A 20,019-nucleotide genomic window follows, 5' to 3' on the forward strand; every position below is an offset into this window, starting at 1 on the left:
AATAAAGCATTAGTTGCAAATAAATCTTTAGCATAAAATAAATGATTGAGGGACTTCCCTGGCGGTCCAGTGGTTAAGACTCTGCGCTTCCACTGCAGGGGGCATGGGTTCGATCCCTGGTCAGGGAAGTAAGATCCTGCATAATGCGTGGTGTGGCCAAAAAAAAAAAAAGGATTGAAATTGGAAATTCTCATTTATTTTGTTAGTTATACATTTATGATTAAGTTCACTTCATACATTGGTTGAATAACTATATTATATCGATATTAATTAAGTTTCAATGCTAGTATAACAGTTTGGGGTGGATCAGCAAGACATAGTCAGAATCAAGATTTTATATTTTATTCAGTGCAATGTTAAAAATAAGGAGTGAGTGAGTACATTGTATACCTTAGACTTAAACAATGTTATATGTCAGATTATATCTTAGTAGAACTGGAAAAAAAATGATCAGGGAGTGAGTTCATGTGTGTGTGTGTGTGTTTTTTTTTGACTGTGCTGCATGGCTTGTGGGATCTTAGTTCCCTGACCAGGGATCGAACCTGTGCCCTCAGCAGTGAAAGTGTGAAGTCCTAACCACTGGACTGCCAGGGAATTCTCTGTTTTTTTTTGTTTTTGTTTTCTTTTAATTGAAGTACAGTATTGATTTATAATATTATATTTTTTATAGTTTCAGGTGTACGGCATAGTGATTCAGTATTTTTACAGTTTATACTCCATTAAACGTTATTACAAGATAATGGCTATAAATTCCCTGTGCTATACAATATATTCTTGTTGCCTATTTGTTTTATACATAACTTTGTAACGTTGTATTTGTAACTTCGTATTTGTAACTCAATTCTGTACCCCTAATGTGCCCCTCCACCATCTTCTCTCCCCACTGGTAACCACTAGTTTGTTTTTTGTATCTGTGAGAATGTTCCAATTTTGCTTTATACATTCATTTGTATTATTTTTTAGAGTTCACATATAAGTGATAGCATACAATATTTGTCTTTCTCTGTCTGACTTGTTTCACTAAGCATAAAATTCTCTGGGTCCGTCCACATTACTACAAATGGCAGAATTTCATTATTTTTTTATGGCTGAGTAATACTCTATTCTATATATATATATATACCACATCTTCTTTATCCATTCATCTGTTTATGGATACTTGGGTTGCTTCTATATCTTCTTGGCTATTGTAAATAGTACTGCTATGAACATTGGGGTGCATATATCTTTTCAAATTAGTGTTTTTGTTTTTTCTGGATATATACTCAGGAGTGGAATTGCTGGGTCATTCTGTAGTTCTATTTTTAGTTTTGAAAAACCTCCATACTCTTTTCCACAGTGGCTGCACTAATATACATTTCCACCAACAGTGTACATGGGTTTTTTTCTCCACATCCTCACCAACATTTGTTTTTTGTGTTCTTTTTGATGATAGCCATTCTGACAGGTGTGAGGTGATATATCATTGTTGTTTTGATTTGCACTTCTATAATAATTATCCTTATTGTACATCTTTTCATGTGCCTTTTAATTTGTTGAGACTTGTTTTGTGGCCTGGCATGTGATCTATCCTAGAGAAGGTTCCATGTGCACTTGAAAAGATTATGTATTCTGCTGTTTCGGGATGTAACGTCCTGTAGATACCTATTAAGTCCAACTGGCCTCTGGTGTCATTTAAGACTACTGTTGCCTTTTTGATTTTGTGTCTGATGAGCTGTCCAGTGATGTAAGTGAGGTGTTAAAGTCTTCTACTATTATGTATTATTGTCAGTTTCTCCTATATGTCTGTTAGTCATCACGAATTATTAGAGAAATGCAAATCAAAATCACAATGAGGTATCACCTCACACTGGTCAGAATGGCCATCATCAAAAAATCTACAAACAATAAATGCTGGACAGGGTGAGGAGAAAAGGGAACCCTCTTGCACTGTTGGTGGGAATGTAAATTGATATAGCCACTATGGAGAACAGTATGGAGGTTCCTTAAAAAACTAAAAATAGAACTACCATATGACCCAGCAATCCACTACTGGGCATATACCCAGAGAAAACCATAACTCAGAAAGACACATGCACCCCAATGTTCATTGCAGCACTATTTACAATAGCCAGGTCATGGAAGCAACCTAAATGCCCACCGACAGACGAATGGATAAAGAAGATGTGGTATATATACACAATGGAATATTACTCAGCCATAAATAGGAACGAAATTGGGTCATTTGTAGAGACGTGGATGGACCTAGAGACTGTCATTCAGAGTGAAGTAAATCAGAAAGAGAAAAACAAATATATATTAACGCATGTATGTGGACTCTAGAAAAATGGTACAGATGAACCTGTTTGCAAGGCAGAAATAGAGACACAGACGTAGAGAACAAACGGATGGACACCAAGGGGGGAATGGGGGGGTGGGATGAATTGGGAGATTGTGATTCACATATATACACTAATATGTATAAAATAGATAACTAATGAGAACCTGCTGTATAGCACAGGGAACTCCACTTCACTGTACAGTAGAAACTAACACAACGTTGTAAAACAACTATATCCCCTCCCCCCCAAAAAAAAACTATAGGGTGCAAGATAGTTTTGTACAAGGATGTATTGTACAACATGGGGAATAAAGCCAATATTTTGTAATAACTGTAAATGGAAAGTAACCTTTTAAAATTGTATAAAATTTTTTAAAAATTAAAAATAAAAAACTGTATTCAAAAAAAAATTATCCTACCTCCCTGGTAAATGAGTTAACAGTGCAACTTCCATTCATATTCCAGTGGCCTGAAATCAGTCACATGGCCCAAACCTAATTGCAGAAGAGCTGGAAAATGTGGTTTGGCTGTGTACCCAGGAAGAAGATGAACACTTAGCAATATTGCTCCTGCCGCAGTCTATTCTTTTCTTTAACAAATGTTTGTCTCTCATTCTTCCAACTCTGTCCCCAGTAAGCCAGTTGTCCAGTTAACACCCCCAGTGCTAAGACGAGGGTCTCTGGTTAATGTGTGGTCCTTTTTCTGGTCTGGATTTGACTTTCTGGTTCCATTAGTCTCTGCCCTTAAATGGTGAAGTAGAGACAACACTTATTCCCTTTTGGAAAGGGGAAGAGCAAGAGTCCCATTCCAGTCACTGATACATTGCAATTCCGAAATTCCTCTAAATAAACACTGTAAAATCCTTCTACTCTGGGGATGAGGCAGTTCCTTGAATAGGCCACAGTTCTGCTGTCTGTGTGGTTTTCTTCATCCAAGCATTGCTTTTAGTAAGAGAAATATAACCAAAGTACAGTATTTAAACATTTTCTCTTATTAGATTGGTTGTTCAGACTTTGGGAAATAGTTACTTTTCTGCATTGTGGGTTGGAGTGTAAATTGCTCAATGAAGAGCAGGTTAGTAATATCTACTATCAAAATAAATGCCCATATCATTGACCCAGAAATTCCAGGAATTTATCCCATGTACAGTTGTACTTGCTTCCCTGTAAGTGTATGTACTTAGTTTTGGTTGCAATTTTTAATAGCAAAAGATTTAAAAAATTTAAATATCCCTTTGATAGGTGACTGGTTGCATAAACAATGGTATTGCCATGCAGTGGAATGTATCATGTGGCCCTTAAAAAAGGATGAAGAAACTATTTATTGACATGTAAAAATATCAGTATAAAAAATAGTTACTTATAGAGCAGTAATACCATTTGGAGAAATAAGTCTATGTATACATGTATTTTTACATGGATTACTTTTACGTGTGCACACTATCTTGCTGGATACATAAGAAATTGATAATGCCGTTACTTTTTGAGAGGGGAGCTCACTGGATAGTCACCATATATACATTGTAGTGCCTTTTATATTTTGATACATTTATTTGTATTATCTATTTGGTAGAAGTTGATGAGTTCAAATGACAAATTAATTCCTGTTGATAATAAGAAAATAATAGCTCAGATGATTTCCAAAAAATTTTAAGGGCAATAAGAAGAGACTGAAGTGATGTGTGAGAATAGTGAAAACCTGAATACGTTTATTCTTAGAGAAACCAAAAAGGTCATCTGTAAAATATAGGTGGTTCCCGACTGACAGAAAAAGTTTGGGAATCACAAATTTACAATGTTTTAATAAAGCAAATAAACTATTTATTTCAGAACACGAAAGATCTTCAAACTACTCTTAATATCTTAAGCATTCTTGTTGAGCTGGTGTCAGCTGGTAAGTTTTTGTTTCCTTTGGTGTAATTTCTGTTTGTAAACAATGATCAGAAATGCATCATGTGTACTTTTTTTGGAATTTTCTGATACTCATACAGAGGCTATTCTGAGTATTGGAATTTGGAAGCGAAAATGTCATACTCTTGTTGCTTTGTTTTTGGTATCTTCTGGTGTCCCTCAAACCCATGTGTTTTAGAGCCTTGAATGTAGAGTTTTGCATCACTTTTATTTACTGTCTGCGCTATTTTTTAAACTAACATAAATAAAATAAAATTTTATTTTGATACTATTTGTTTGCTTTCTGAAGTCATCACTTTTAATACTTCTTTAAAGCTAACAAGTTGTGATATCTAATATGTTACAGAAGAATTTGCGATTTCAACGTATTTCTTTCAAAAAACTTCTTAGGTGGAGGTCGAAGAGCGAGTTTCTTAGTCTCCAAAGGTGGTTCACAAATATTATTACAGTTACTTATGAATGCCAGCAAAGAATCTCCCCTGAATGAGGAGTTAATGGTGCAGATTCATTCCATTCTTGCAAAAATTGGACCGAAAGGTAAGGGTTTCATTTGTATGACTTTCAGGTGGAACTATTTTTGTTACATCAATTCTGTGTGCCTTGAAACTGGTAAATTTTACAATCTAAAATGCTACTGCTTTTTCTTGGTCTGAGTCATGGAATGCTTTTTACAGTCAACTAGTGACCTGCAAGAATTTAGGATCCTAAATTTCTGAGTAATTCTATTGCATATGGTGGAAAAAGGAAGAAAAAATGCATTAAAGTCAGAAGTGTGTCTTGGTGTGTGTGTCCCTGGCATATATATGTTATAAAAGATACACGTAACATGGATATTGTTGAGGCCAGAAGGAGGGAGTGTGGATGGGAATGCTTTGAGGAGCATGCAGGTAGAATGTGTTTGCTTTTCATTAATAGTCATCTTATAGTCATGTCTCAGTGCCTAAAAAGCTTACAGACTAGTTAAGCTTTTAATCATAATCATATAAGAAAGTGATTACAGCTTTAATTATCTCAGATCAACTTTTAGTTGATAATAGGAATTTATAACATTAGTTTTAGAAATTTAATCGTTTTATGACATTTCATTTTATTCAGAAGTTACATATGAATAAATTGTGTTTGTTCATTTTTTTTTAAACAGACAAAAAATTTGGAGTGAAAGCTAGAATTAATGGAGCTCTAAATATAACTCTGAATTTGGTCAAACAGAATTTGCAGAATCATCGCTTGGTTTTGCCTTGTCTTCAGCTTTTACGAGTATATTCTGCCAACTGTGAGTATTTCAGAGCAGCTTTTAGTTAGCTCAGTGTTGTGAAGTTAACACAAAATGAAAATTTTGTACTTTAACTCCATAAATCTCTAAAATTTGTGGACAAGGAAAGAGAATATTTAATATGGCTCTTTGTAATTCTAACCCCCCACCACAAAAGTGAGGTAGGGTAAGAAGGTGAGTTGACAAAATCTTCAGAATTCTCATAATTCCCCCAGTTTGTAAAGGCATGTAGTAAGGGGGATGATTAGGTGGCCTGTGGAAAAGATTTGGAGGAATATGAGGATATTGGCAGCTGGAAAAACTGCTATGCCTATTTGGATTTTCACAGATGAGAGGAAAATTGAGAAGGAAGGAATGCGGTGGCATAGTCACATGGAGCTAATTCTCTTCAGTAATGAATAGGGAAGTAGCAGAACTGAAAATAAATAGCACAGGAGACTCTGAGGAAGCTGGAGAAAACAGTAATCACAGGGAGAGAGTCTCAGATGAAGTGTCTCCCAATGGGCACGCACACACACACACACACACATACACACATTCTCTCCCTCTCTCACTAATGTAATATTAGGTCCCAAGCCCCTGAGGTATGGATTTTCTTCTATTCCCTGACAATGGGTTTGGAATGATTAACAAAACACCCAGAATTGAGACTGTACAGTATATATTATTGCAGAACATCATCACAAAATAATGATAATCAAAGTGGTAGATGTGTGTGTGTGTGTATTTATTTATCTGTATCTATACTTTGACAGTATAGCTAAAGGTGTACTCACAGGAAAATAGTTTTGAACACTTAAATAATTAATACTTAAATAATTAAGAAGTGCATAAGGAAATGAATTAATTGGCTGTTTAAACAAAGAAATTAGGAAAAGAGCAATAAACATAAGGGAAGCAGAGGAATGAAATTGTAAAGAAAAAATACGTTATGAAGTCTTCAAAAGTTGATTTAAAAAATAAAACAGATAAACCACTGAATGAAGGAAAATGGAAGACAAAACAGACTAAAATTAGAAGCGATAATGGAGTAATAAACAGATATAGAGGAAATTAAAATTGTCATACAAAACTTGAGGAACTACATTTTTGGTGGCATTTTATTTAATTAAGCACCAGGAGGCCAGTAAACAGTGTATCTATAATTTTTAAGCAATATTTGTTCAGGATTGAAAATGTTAGGCACAATTTTCTGGTTAGGTAATTATTTGCATGTTCTGTCTAAAGTTGTTACCTGTTTTTCCCTACTGCAGTCGCTTTAGTTAAGGTTCTCATTACCTCTCACCTAGACCACAGTCTCCTAATGTGTCTCTCAAATCCATCTTTCCTACGATGCTGTTAGATCTGACCTGTATCTAAAATGCAGATCTGATTTGTTGTTCCTTTTGGGTAATTCCCTGCAGTTGAAAGAATTAACAACTTCTAGGACCTTTCATAATTTGTTCTAACTTCTTTTCCCACCTCATCTTCCCATTGGCATGCCTTTGTCTAACACTTTGTTTTAACAACATGTAACTGCAATTTCCCTGCAACTTCCCATTAAAAAATAAAGCAAAAAAAAACCCTTCCTTTGAAGTATTGACTAAGGTGGACTTTACGAGGGACTTGAGTTCACATTTACTAAACAATTTCAGAGCAGCTTTTAGTTAGCTCAGTGTTGTGAAGTTAACACAAAATGAAAATTTTGTATGTATATGTTTTTGGTTATGTATCACACGTATACACATTTCTACTCCCTGAGGTTTTAAAATCACTTTACATCTTTTTTTTCACCTTCCCAGCTGTGAATTCTGTATCCTTAGGGAAAAATGGAGTTGTGGAACTGATGTTTAAAATCATCGGACCATTTAGTAAGAAGAATTCCAGTCTTATGAAGTGAGTAAATGTTTTAAGTGTAAATAGAGGTATACCCTTTGTTATTTTGGGCCTTACCATCTTGATCTGTACAATGAGCAGGTTGAGTTAAATTGTATCTAGGGTCCTTTCTCAGTTCTTAAATAGTGATTTAATTATGATAAAGATTTTCTTTAGTATAAAGTTTAATCTTCAAAAATATATCAAAATTAGATAAATTCATTGAACATAGTGTTATGGAAATTCAGACTTTGAACATTCCTAGGTACTATAATAGGAAAAAAGACCATTTATAAATCTCATTCATTCAGAAACATTTATTGAGTGCCTACTATATTCCCTACCCAATTTTACAGTCTTTTAATGACTACTTCCTTCAGTCTTACAATTATCTGGATATATTTTAAATTTATACATTTCTTTTTTGTCAGAATCATGTTATTCTTTTTCTTACTTTGAGATATGTATATATATCTCAAAATATGTGTTATATATGTGTGTATTTGTGTGTGTGTGTGTATATATATATATATATATATATACACACATCCATAAATAAATAAATAATAAATAAATACACGCACACACACACATATGCACATATTCATTTGTAGGTCTTTCAACCTCAGAAAATAAAAGCAGTTTCCAGTTATTTCATTATGTTTAGTACTTTCTTAAGCCAAATTAATGGTCATTCTTTAAAAAAAATTTTTATTATGGAATTTTTCAAATACAGCATTTATATTATATTAATTATTACTTATTATATTCAACAGTTATCAACATTCTGCCATGTTTGTTTCATTTATTCCCCCTCCAGACTTTTATTTATTTTTCCTGGGGTATTTTTAAGCAAATCCCAGATGTTATCCACATATATATGAATTTCTGTAAGCAAATACCAGATATTTTCTCACTTTTCCCCTAAATACTTCATTATGTAACTCTGCTAAATAGGGACCTAAAAAATAACCATAATACTATAATCATGCTCAACAAAATGATTAATTCCCTAACACAATCTAAAATCCAGTGTGTTTAGTTTTCTCCAGTTGTCTCCAAATGCCCTTTAAAGCAAATATCAGCCATGACACTTATACTGTAAATTCTTTAGTATGATCACTATCAGACATAGTTTTTTTCTTTTAGTGTTACCAAAGTATTATTTCTTTGTTCAACAATATTAATAATTCTTTAAGATCATCTAATATTTTCTGATTGTCTAAGGAATGTCTTTTTTTTACAGTTGGCTTGTTCAAATCAGGATCCAAATAAGGGCTCTACATTCTATTTGATTGATAAGTCTTGTAATTTTTTGCAGTCAATAACAGGCCCCCTACTTTTTTTTTTTTTTTTTTTTAAATCTTCATCCTTCCTGTTTTTTTAAATTTATTTATTTATGGCCGTGTTAGGTCTTCGTTTCTGTGCGAGGGCTTTCTCTAGTTGTCGCAAGCGGGGGCCACTCTTCCATCGCGGTGTGCGAGCCTCTCACTATCGTGGCCTCTCTTGTTGCGGAGCACAGGCTCCAGATGCGCAGGCTCAGTAATTGTGGCTCACGGGCCCAGTTGCTCTGCAGCATGTGGGATCTTCCCAGACCAGGGCTCGAACCCATGTCCCCAGCATTGGCAGGCAGACTCTCAACCACTGCATCACCAGGGAAGCCCCCCCCTACTTTTCCATTCTGTTTTGTTTATTTGTTGAAGGAACTGGGTGGCATCTTATAGAATGTCCCAACATAGATTAAGATGACTGTATACTGGGGTCACTTAATTTGTAGGTATATCCCTCAAATTTTCTGTAGACTGATGGAGCTTGAGGCTTGATTAGATTTGTTTTTTTTTTTTTTTAATGGTCAAAATATTTCATAGTTGGTGCTGGGTCTCTGTTTTGCACCCCTTAAAATCATTGAGTTGAAATGTTCCATCCTCTTTCACCTAAAAACTTAGCAATATTTCATAGCATTGCCTGATCCATTATTTCTTAAAAGGTTCCAAAATAGTGACTTTTCTAATTTTCTCATTCTTTCTGCTTTTATTAGCTGTGATTCTTTTATAAGGAAGAACTTGTCCACATCAACTATTTGGTTAAATTTTACAAATGAATAACGTCCAGAACATGCCCAGTCTTTTCACCCTTTCTTAATAAAGGTCAGATATTTAGCTTTTACCCTTCTTGAAAATGGAAGCTTACTTGCACATATAATTATTTATTAAATATTTTTTGGTGGGATGACAGCATATTTACTTATACAAAGATCATACACACAGTCTTAGAGCATCTGATGAGATGTGACAAGATAAAGAAAATGATTGTTCACAATTAGTAGAACCAACTTCCAGCACTGATGTAGTGTAGTGAGTGGGCTCTGGAGCCAGGCAGAACTCGATTTGTGTGTTAGCTCTTACTGGCTTCATGATATGAAGTAAGTTGCCTAACTTTTTATGCCCCAGTTTCCTGTCTGTAAAATGGTAGTATTTGTGCGTACATCATGAGGTTGTTACGAGGATTTAATGAGGTGATTCTTGTAATTAGCACAATGCCTATATTAATGCAGTGTAATTAGTTTAGGTGAGTAATGTAGTAATGTGGATGTGAATGAATCCTAGTTAATATTAAAAACATATTCTTTATCTTTAAAATTGTTATGCCTTGTCTCTTCTTGATCTTTAAAGTACTTTAAAATTAATCTTTATCTTGGTTATGATCTCCTACTTAAGATCTACATTACTCTATTGTAACCAAGTTACCAAATCTAATATAAAAAGTTCCTAGGAGAAAAGAACATTTCACAAGTATCTGTATAATATACAACGTGGAATATTTCCAAAACCATGTAGAAATCAGTGGGTCTAAACTTCTGAGAAAGCAATGTAAGTTATCTACATTATTCCTTCATTCTTTTTTCTATATTTTAAAAAGAAAAATTCTTTAAACTTTATTTTTACTTTAAAAAGGATAAACCATTCATTGACCAGACATCTATATCATGATTCCTTTATTTTGAATAATTGTAGGATCCTCCCCCTTAATTAAACAATCTCAACATCTAGAGCATTTGTATACCAGTTCTTCCTCCCCTTAATGCCCTGCATTTAGTTAGTTGAAGAAGATTGAGGGTTATTATTTATGTTTGAAGAGCAACACTTCCCTTTAGAATTTCCTTTCCTTTCCATTTTAGGTTTTGGATTTAAACATTGTTAATCTAGAAGGAAGCAACTCTAAAAGTTATTGTAACTCTTTCCGAGTTTCACTACAGGTTTGGAGGTTATTGCAAGGATTGACGCCCCCCCAACTTAAATGACTTCATGAGTACCTGGGGCTTCAGTTTCTCATCCCTCGCTGCTCCCAAATGAATAAGCCACAGGCTGCTTTTAAAGCCATTGTTAGTTATGTTATTCTGTGTGGGACTTATGAAGACTGAAAAATATATGAGGAAGTATAAAATATTGGTGCTGAGAAATTCTAATCAACATATAAAAATGTACTTTTCAATAAATACTATTCTGTAATTGTTGGGTAACTTTTATATTATAAATTCATACTGGCTTATAACTGACATAGAATTACAGAAATTCCTTTGTACTGAAGTTTTAAAAAATACCTTTTAAAAATCATCTTGGTAAAACTGTCAAGACGACTTTGCACCAAACTTCATAATTTCTTTTCATCTAATGGGGCTGTGGAACAAGCATGATGGGCAGAAGGAATTGGGTGTCTATCCAGTTTTGGCAGTGTTGAAGAATAAACATCAAGAGAAAAACATGTAGTTTAAGGCTTAGAAAATGTCAGAGCACTTCTGTTTGGTTCAAATGTGTTGTAAACAACTGCCAGCAGGCAGAAAGACTGTTTCTGAAAGTACTGTTAAGATTTTTAAAATTTTGAATTAAGACTTAGCTGTAAATGGGAAAATTCTGAGTTCATTGCAAATGATTGCTGCTAAGCGATTGTACTAGTTTCCTAGGACTGTTGTAACAAAGTACCTAGTACAAAGTTGGTAGTTTACAATAACAAATTTATTGTCTCTGGAGGCTGGAAGTTCAGAATCAACTTGTCAGCAGGACCAGTGTTCCCTTTGTAACCTGCAGGGGAGAATCCTTCCTTGCTTATTCCTAGCTTTTGGTGGTTTGCTGGCAATCTTTAGTGTTCCTTGGTTGTAGGTGCAACATTTCAGCCTCTGCCTCTGTCATCATATGGTGTTCTCTCCTTGTGTGTCTGTCTTCAAATAGTCTTCCCTCTTTTTATAAGAGCATCAGTCTTGATGGATTAAGGGCAGTCTACTCCAGCATGACTTCATTTTAACTAATTACCTCTACAAAGACCCTGTTTCCAGATGAGGCCAAGTTCTGAGGTGCTAGAGGTTTGGACTTCAACATATCTTTTGGGAGGAGACTGACATTTCTGATTTCATAATTTTCTTTCTCAACAAGAATCTTGTGTGATTTATTTTTCATGTCACTTAGTTTTTATGTGACCCTAGGCATATTATATTCTGAAATCCTTAGTTTCTTTATTCATAAAATGTGCCAATTCTATGGACTAGGAATTTTCTTTTTAAAGAATTAAACTAGAAAACACATATACAAGGCATGTGTAACAATTTTTGGCATTTATCAGGTCTTGCTGAATGAAGTCTTCTTTTCTTTTTTCCCCAAAATTGCCATTGTACTTAGAAGATCCATTTAGTTCTGATTTTGACCAATTTAAAAGTCATCCTTATTCTGATAGTTTTACAGTCTTAAGTGCATTTTATTGCATAGTTATAAGATTATGAAAAGTTTCTTACTGATGATTCAGTGCTGTGAAAATTCTGTTAATAATTTTATAGTTTTCATTTACTTTTAACTTGCCATTACCAAAACTGCACATTGTTTTGAGAAAGTTACATGCAGGAGTTTATATTTTTTAGAGCATATACTGTTGTTTTTATTTTACAAATGTTATCATAAATAAATGTTTATATGGGTGCTTTATTTGTGTCAATAAACCAAAATGTAACTGTTAACAACTTGCTCTAGAGGGTAGCAGTAATGAGCATTTATTATAAATGAGCACTTAGTCTGTACCTAGTCCTGGATTATTGTTTCAGGTTTTATTTTGAACCAATATCCATCTTAAATCAGTATCCGTTTTAAATCTTCTAAGTCATCTTAGAAGTCATCATCTGGTCATGCTATGTGTACCACGAATGTGTATGCAGCTTTATTAACTTTATTACCTTGTTTTCAGTTTTAATTTCTTGAGTAGTTTTTCCATAGATGTGTACACTTTATTACATTATCTAGATTGTAAAATTATCTGTGAAAGAGATAACTGTTTTCTAATTTTATACCCATGAAGAACCTGCTACTGTGGGTATCTAGTAGGCATTCAACAAATGCTTAGTGATGAGTGAAATGCTTAAATTTGACAGTGTACAGATTTTTATGCAAATTAATTATCCTTGTTGAAATCTTACTAAGAGGTACTGGCTTATATTTTTAAAGTTCCTGAAAGTTCCATTTCTTCAATAACTCATTTTTAAAAAAATATTTGAATTACAGGTTTTCCACAGTGATGTCATATATATTTTTAAAGCTGATTAATGGCCACTGATTTCACTGTGTGTAACTGTACATTTATATTCAAAGAATATATAAGTCCTCTAATGGGCGGTGAGAAATTTTGAGATGTTAATTAGGTCATTATTCTCTTTGGTGCCGTATGGCTGAAAAATGTTAAGGGTTCATACTTCCTCTCCCCAAACCTCCTAGTTCCAAAATATTTTACATTTGTTATCACATTAAATGTTAGGATTATTGCTTGATAGAGCTAAAATACTTTGAAGTCAGATACCTACGAATATCTATAGAATTTTGTAGTCGCAAACTTTGTGTTAAAACTTGTTTTTGTTTTAATTTTTTTGTGAATCAGAATCTATGATTCTTAGTATTATTCCTTTGTGAACTCTGTCCCAGTCAGACACAGGTACAATGATTCCATTCACCTAACCTCCGATAACGAAGACTTTTAGACATTGTTAATTTTCTTCTTTTTCTTTCTTAAACATTTTTTTTTGGTGCTCTTTTGTTGATATTTCAATCTTCCTCATATCCAATTTTAACCTGAAGGAAGTGAGGCATATAGAGAAATGCCATATGTAATTGATTATAACAGGAATGACATTTGGAGTAGATACTAATAACTTATCTGAAAAGATTGTATGAATTTACTATTGTAGATTAATTTTACTAGTTTTGTTGTTGTTTGTGTTTTCTCATGTTGACAGGGTTGCTTTAGACACTCTTGCTGCATTGCTAAAATCAAGTAAGTTTTTAAATACTAGAAATACTAGATACTATTTTCTGAGTATTCTATCTACTATGTTAAAGAAACTGGAAATGTAGATTTAGTTTATGTTTATAAAGCTTGTTCATAATAATGTCAAAGTTGATTTTATCTTTTAGTACAGTTGATTGATATACATCATAACTAAGATCATTTATGTTTATTGAGCTCTAATTTATCAGTACATTTATATAATTTATTCAAGTATATTGACTTCCTTTTTCTAAGTTACTTTTATAAACATAAAGCCTTGTTAGTAGGGGAAAGTAATATGTAAATATTATATAGTATCATTTTGAAAAAGTGATGCTAACATGGCCTTGAGAACATCTACCATGAAGAGTATCTTTGACAACTACTGTCTCTGTATAACATTATGATTTTCAGTTAGGACCTCTTTATTAGAAGTATTATTTCTACCATAAAATTCAAATTTATAACATTAAAAATGACTTAATGTAAATTTACACTTTGCTAAATGCATTTACAGACTAAAGCACAATTTTTTTAATCTTCAAAATTGAAGTTTTGGAGGAAATGTGTCTTAACACAATATGGTGTTTTTGGAGAGTAACCATCTGCATTATGTGCTTTTTTTCTCTCCATGATACTCAGTGTCTGTATTTTAAATATTAATTTTTGTTAGCGCTCCCATTCCCCCATTCCATTGGTTGATTAAATTAACATCTTATTTAATCACAATAACATTTAGTCCTAAAGATCTATGTTGATGGCTTTCAATGTTATTTTTCCCCAAAACTGTCTATTGAGGGTGAGAACAACTTGCCCTTAAGTTTGATGAGAAGAACAGTAGCAAATGATTAATCGATTGAGAATCTGATATTTGGTAATGATTTATTAAATTTAAAGAATCACCTTAGGTATTAGTATTATATACTAGAGTGCATAAAGTTCAGTTAACAGTTTTATCCTTGAAATGAAATGTGTGTTATTCAATTAGATTAGCTATGTAGCTTTGTTTTCATATATGATGTGATAAACTTTAGACCAAGATTAGAATACTTGGATTAATTTCAAAGATATTTGTAGCCTTGCTTTGATGTGCCCTCCCTGCCTTTGTGGTTCAAATTGTTTAAAGATTAATTTTTAAATTAATGTAGGCATATTTTTTGATTTAGAGTAGATTAAAATAGCCATTAAAACTAAACTCTTATTAAAGCTTACTAATTTTCAGAATCACTGATGACAAAGTCACTAATTTGAAGTCAGTAAAAACTAAAACTCTTAAGTTTCAAGTATTTTTAGATATCAGTTAACCTAAAATGACTGAAATGCTGATATCTTCAGTTTTAAATAATACGCTTCCTTTTACTCCCTCCCTTCTTCTCCTTCAAAGGAGGATGGTGGGCAAACATATCTGTTTGCTCCATCAGGTAAAAAAGTAACTGACAAGTAAAGGCTCCTGGATTGCAGATAGCTCTGTTCACTTCTCTTAAGAGTCACTCAGCACCTGTGTTTGAGTTATGCACAAGTTTTTTATCTGATCTTCAATAAAGAATTTAAATATTTCTCATAAGTACCATTTAGGCTTTTGGGAATTCCAGTGGAATCTGGAATTACATTTGTAGCAGTGGAATCTGAAATTACATTTGTAGCTCTTCCAGACACAACAGAGGTATTAAACCTTTTACATAAGAAAGTGCCCTGCTCCTGCCCCTGTGAGTTTCTTCCAGCTCTCAAATATCAGAACATAATTTCTAAGAGGGCATTAATAAGTTTGTTGATCTCAGTGTCTTTATGTTTTAGGTGGGTATTAGCACATTTAAAACTGTAGTAACTCTTTCAGGCAACTAAAAGCAGCACAGCCTTACTGTTGCATTATCTTAGTGTCCATGCCATGAGCCAGGTGGTCATTTTATACGTAAACATAGATGAGGAAGAGATTGGTATTTCTTTCTAATTAAACAACCTCAGATGGGTTGGTATTCCACATTATCTTGCACTCTTATCATTGGCCCACCCATGTGGTGCTGGGTGGCTCAGGATGTTGCTAAGATATGATTCCCTTGCTCTCATCTTAGTGAAATGCACCCTTCTGGTTAAAAATCTTAAATATTAACATTAAAAAAATGAAGTACATCAGATTTATGGATTTATTTCTGTTAATTTTACCCCAATAAAATTGACTGTTTACAAAAAAAATTTTTGATGTAGTTTTTTCATATATTAAAAAAATTAATGACAATAAAGCACTATCTTCTAATCATATAATGCTTCTTACATTTCACTTACTAAAAAGTTGTTTAAGTATTTTTCACTTAGCTTTGTTGTAGCATGGATATTTATATAATTGTGGGGGTAATTAAAATTTAAAATAATTTCAATAGAAACACATAAAATTTGTAGTAGGAGCTACAATCCAATGGAGTTTATTTCACACAAAGATTGTAATAGAAGTTGCAATAATGATAATGGCTTTTAACAAAATCATAGTCACAGCTAGTGAGGTAAAGGCTTATATATTCCTTTTGGTGTAATGAAAGTCAGTATATTCATAAGTTTTAAAATATATGAAAGTTTTGTTAGTATTAACATTTAAAAATATACAACCTTAATTGTGTTAAAGATATTTTGATATTTATTAACCACAAAACAATATATGGGCAGGTTTCTGGAAAATTACCTGGAACTTGTCATATTTATTTTGTTAGCTAAAAAATATTTAAATATGTGGTTGCCATTTTTTTTTGGAAAAAAAGTATTGTAAGACTTCATTACAGTATTGTGGTTATGTTTTTAATTTGATTTATTCTACCAGTGTCTCTTATTATTTAAAAAATATTCTTTCTCAATTTTCTTTTGTTAAAGAAACAAATGCCAGGAGAGCTGTAGACAGAGGATATGTCCAAGTCCTTTTAACAATTTATGTAGATTGGCACCGCCATGATAATCGGCATAGAAACATGCTCATTCGAAAAGGAATTTTACAGAGTTTAAAAAGTGTGACAAGCATCAAGTTGGGAAGAAAAGCATTTATTGATGCCAATGGGATGAAAATTCTTTATAACACTTCGCAAGTGAGTTTTTAATTTTCTTCCTATTATTATGATTATCTATTAATGATAGGATTTGGTTCTTAAGAATACTTATTATTTCTAAAAATACTCAAAAAGTATGATAAATATATTAAAAAAATCCGAAAGCCAAAAGGCACAATCGTTTCTGAAATGTGACATCAGACTGAGTTCGAGAAAGTGCTCAGTGCATATCTCTGCAATATGAGGTTTTTCCCCCATACGTAAAAGGAAGATGTATATAAATCTCTCCACTGGGCAGGAAGGGATTCCATATAGCCACGTTTTCTAAGGTGTGCAGTTGGCTGTACTCAGTTTTGTATGTTCCCCTCATAAGTATTCATGAATCCTTTATGGCTGGTCAGGCAGATATGCTGTTTGTGAGTGTTCTCAGTGTCTTTCTTCTGGAGAGAATATTTTTAAATAGTGCAGGTACAAAAGTGAAACCTGGCGTTAGGAATCCTGGTTCTGCCAGCCATCTTACGCATAAACCTTCTCAACAATATCTTTAGCAAGATTCTAGCATCTGTAGAAGACTGTCAGTTATGGAGAGTGGGGATATTGCAAAGAAACCTTTTATTTTTACAAGGCTATAATTATTAGAACAAAATCTGTCTTGAAAATTCCAACCAGTCATCTTGGTTGTGCCCTCTTGGTCTTACGCACAACAAATAATCTTTTTCTGTGTGAGAGTAGTTAAGAACACGTATTTTATGTTAACTCTTAGCTTTTTCTTTTCTAGATCAATCACATGCACTTATTTTTACTATTCCTAATATAGACAGTGATGGATATTTAATATATGAGGAAGAATTTGGTTGACTTTGTTTATGCCACCTCACATTTATGAGCCTTAGTTTTTCATCTGTTTTGACAGGTCAGGTGTGAAGATTTCTATTGAAAATTTCACAGGTTATCAAAGTGCCATCTAAAGCCATCTAAATGTCAATTGTCAATAATAATAACAGTGTTATATGAAATAGTTTCAAATTCCCTGTTCACTAGTCCTTCTCAAGATTAGATACCAGGATAGCAAATTAAACTCTTACAACTTAAAATTGTGATATTCAGGCTATTCTTTTATAAGTTGAACAGCTAACTTATTAGGGGTACTATTGCATGATAACTGATAGAATTTTGAGAAGAGCTCAGCCAAATGCACATTCCTTTTTATTTTCTACACCTTTCTTAATTTCTTAATCTTTCTTCTTTTTTTCTTCTTCCCTTAAATTTTCATTTTTATTTTATACCCTAGGCTTGCTAAATGCTCCCTGAGTCACTCATAGATATTACTTAGTGCTTTGGTGACTTCTGGAACCAAAGATGGTACTGATTTCTGCTTAGTTAAGATATTTAAGGAACATTACTGCTAAATTTGCCATATGAGGTTCTTACTTACAAAGAGATATTTCTGATTAGTCAAAGCTGTTTTATAATTATGTTAAAAATATTCGTTTTTGTGATATTTGCCTTTTGAAATTATTAATATATTACTTTCTGAAGTCATGTAAAATTGCTTCACTTATTCACCAAAGGCACATTATCTTTTTTTTCTTTTCTTATAAAACAGGAATGTTTGGCAGTCAGGACCCTTGATCCTCTTGTCAACACCTCCAGTCTGATAATGAGGAAGTGTTTCCCTAAAAATCGCCTGCCACTCCCAACGATTAAAAGTTCTTTCCATTTCCAGTTACCAGTTATTCCTGTGACTGGACCTGTGGCCCAGCTCTACAGTTTACCCCCTGAAGGTAGGACCACATGCTTCTTGCTGACTTTCAGTGGTTATTGGAATTGTGTGACTTTATCTATTTTTGCTTTTGTTCATCTCCCTAGCAAAAGAAGGCTTTAATGAACATGATAAACTTTCATATTATTTTTTAGTTAATAAATATTTCTTCAAATATAAGAAATTGAGGTTGAGTAATTAAGGGAAGGAATGTGGGGTGTGCTACATATGTGGAAATGTGAATTGTGAAAAATTTAAAGCGCCACACAGGAACAGTATTTGATAGTTTATATAAATTTTCAAAATCTAAGAATGTAAACATTAACTGTTTAGGTAATTATATTTGAGCTTATATTTGTAGCTTTTTAATGAACTTCATTTTTTAAAGTTAAAGATGTCTAGTCATCAGACATGTTATGGTTTATGTTTAACAAAACTTGAACAGTTACTTACCTGATAGAAAATATGAAATGATCATAAATTGGCTTTTTGTCATTTTTGGTGCAATATTGTATACATAGCAAAGGAAGTAAGGGTTTCCACTTCTTAATGTGGGCAAAAAGCAAAATTTTTTTTTTTTTTAATTTTATTTATTTATTTATTTACTTATGGCTGTGTTGGGTCTTCGTTTCTCTGCGAGGGCTTTCTCTAGTTGCGGCAAGCGGGGGCCACTCTTCATCGCAGTGCGCGGGCCTCTCGTTATCGCGGCCTCTCTTGTTGCGGAGCACAGGCTCCAGACGCGCAGGCTCAGTAGTTGTGGCTCACGGGCTCAGTTGCTCCACGGCATGTGGGATCTTCCCAGACCAGGGCTCGAACCCGTGTCCCCTGCATTGGCAGGCAGATTCTCAACCACTGCGCCACCAGGGAAGCCCAAAGCAGAATTTTTTTGATAAGACATAGCAAAATTAAAAAGAGAAAGTAGTCTAGGCTATTAATAGAATTTCTAAAGTATTTTCTTGTTAGGTGATCACTTTTTTAAAAAAATAAGAGGTTTTTAATTATATTGAAAAGCAACTCTTTGAAGTAAGTGATTTAAGAAAATTTTCAAGTAATTAGAATTAGTTTATTATCCTTGATATAGACTTACCTATGGTATATATCACAGAGTTCACTGTTATGATTTCATTTCTAAAGTATTTAGTTATTAAAGTAGAAGTTTAGTCTACACAAAATATCAAAATGGATTATTCAGAAACTTCCTTTAAAAGGTTTAAAAGTCTAAGTCTGGGGCTTGATTAAACATAGCTAAGTGAAAACAGTGATGTAATTGCTTCTTTTCATTCCATTTAAAATTGCCAACAGACTTCAAAAATAGGGGAAAAATCTGTACTGAATCTGAAAACTAGATAAAAGGAGCATTCCCATGGAATAAACATAGGGTGTGCAACAAACATGTTGGAGAAAAGAATAGATTAAGGAAGAGTGTCAACTCTATTCACCCTTCTATGAAATGCAGTACCTCTGGCTCCAGGTTGAGGGCCACTAGTACCTAATTTGGAGGGACAATCAAGGAGCTGTTGGAATTTCTTTCTCTCTCTCAATGTAGGATTATGGAGGTTTAAGTGGTGGTCTAACTG

The 20,019-nt window shown here is 33.3% G+C and overlaps 1 protein-coding gene across 1 annotated transcript in view; it reads left to right on the plus strand.

Moving 5' to 3' along the window:
* The window catches only part of AGTPBP1 (ATP/GTP binding carboxypeptidase 1), a 170,935-nt gene that overhangs the window by 51,495 nt on the left and 99,421 nt on the right, over window positions 1-20,019 (plus strand). Inside the window, 7 exon segments of the mRNA XM_082401141.1 lie at window positions 4,150-4,213; window positions 4,621-4,767; window positions 5,372-5,503; window positions 7,285-7,378; window positions 13,623-13,660; window positions 16,511-16,719; window positions 18,287-18,464. Of these exon segments, the coding sequence (XP_082257267.1) occupies window positions 4,150-4,213; window positions 4,621-4,767; window positions 5,372-5,503; window positions 7,285-7,378; window positions 13,623-13,660; window positions 16,511-16,719; window positions 18,287-18,464 (862 nt within the window).

The sequence above is a fragment of the Balaenoptera borealis genome (assembly GCF_965194805.1).
Source record: "Balaenoptera borealis genome assembly, chromosome: 8".
Classification (NCBI taxonomy): Eukaryota; Metazoa; Chordata; class Mammalia; order Artiodactyla; family Balaenopteridae; genus Balaenoptera; species Balaenoptera borealis.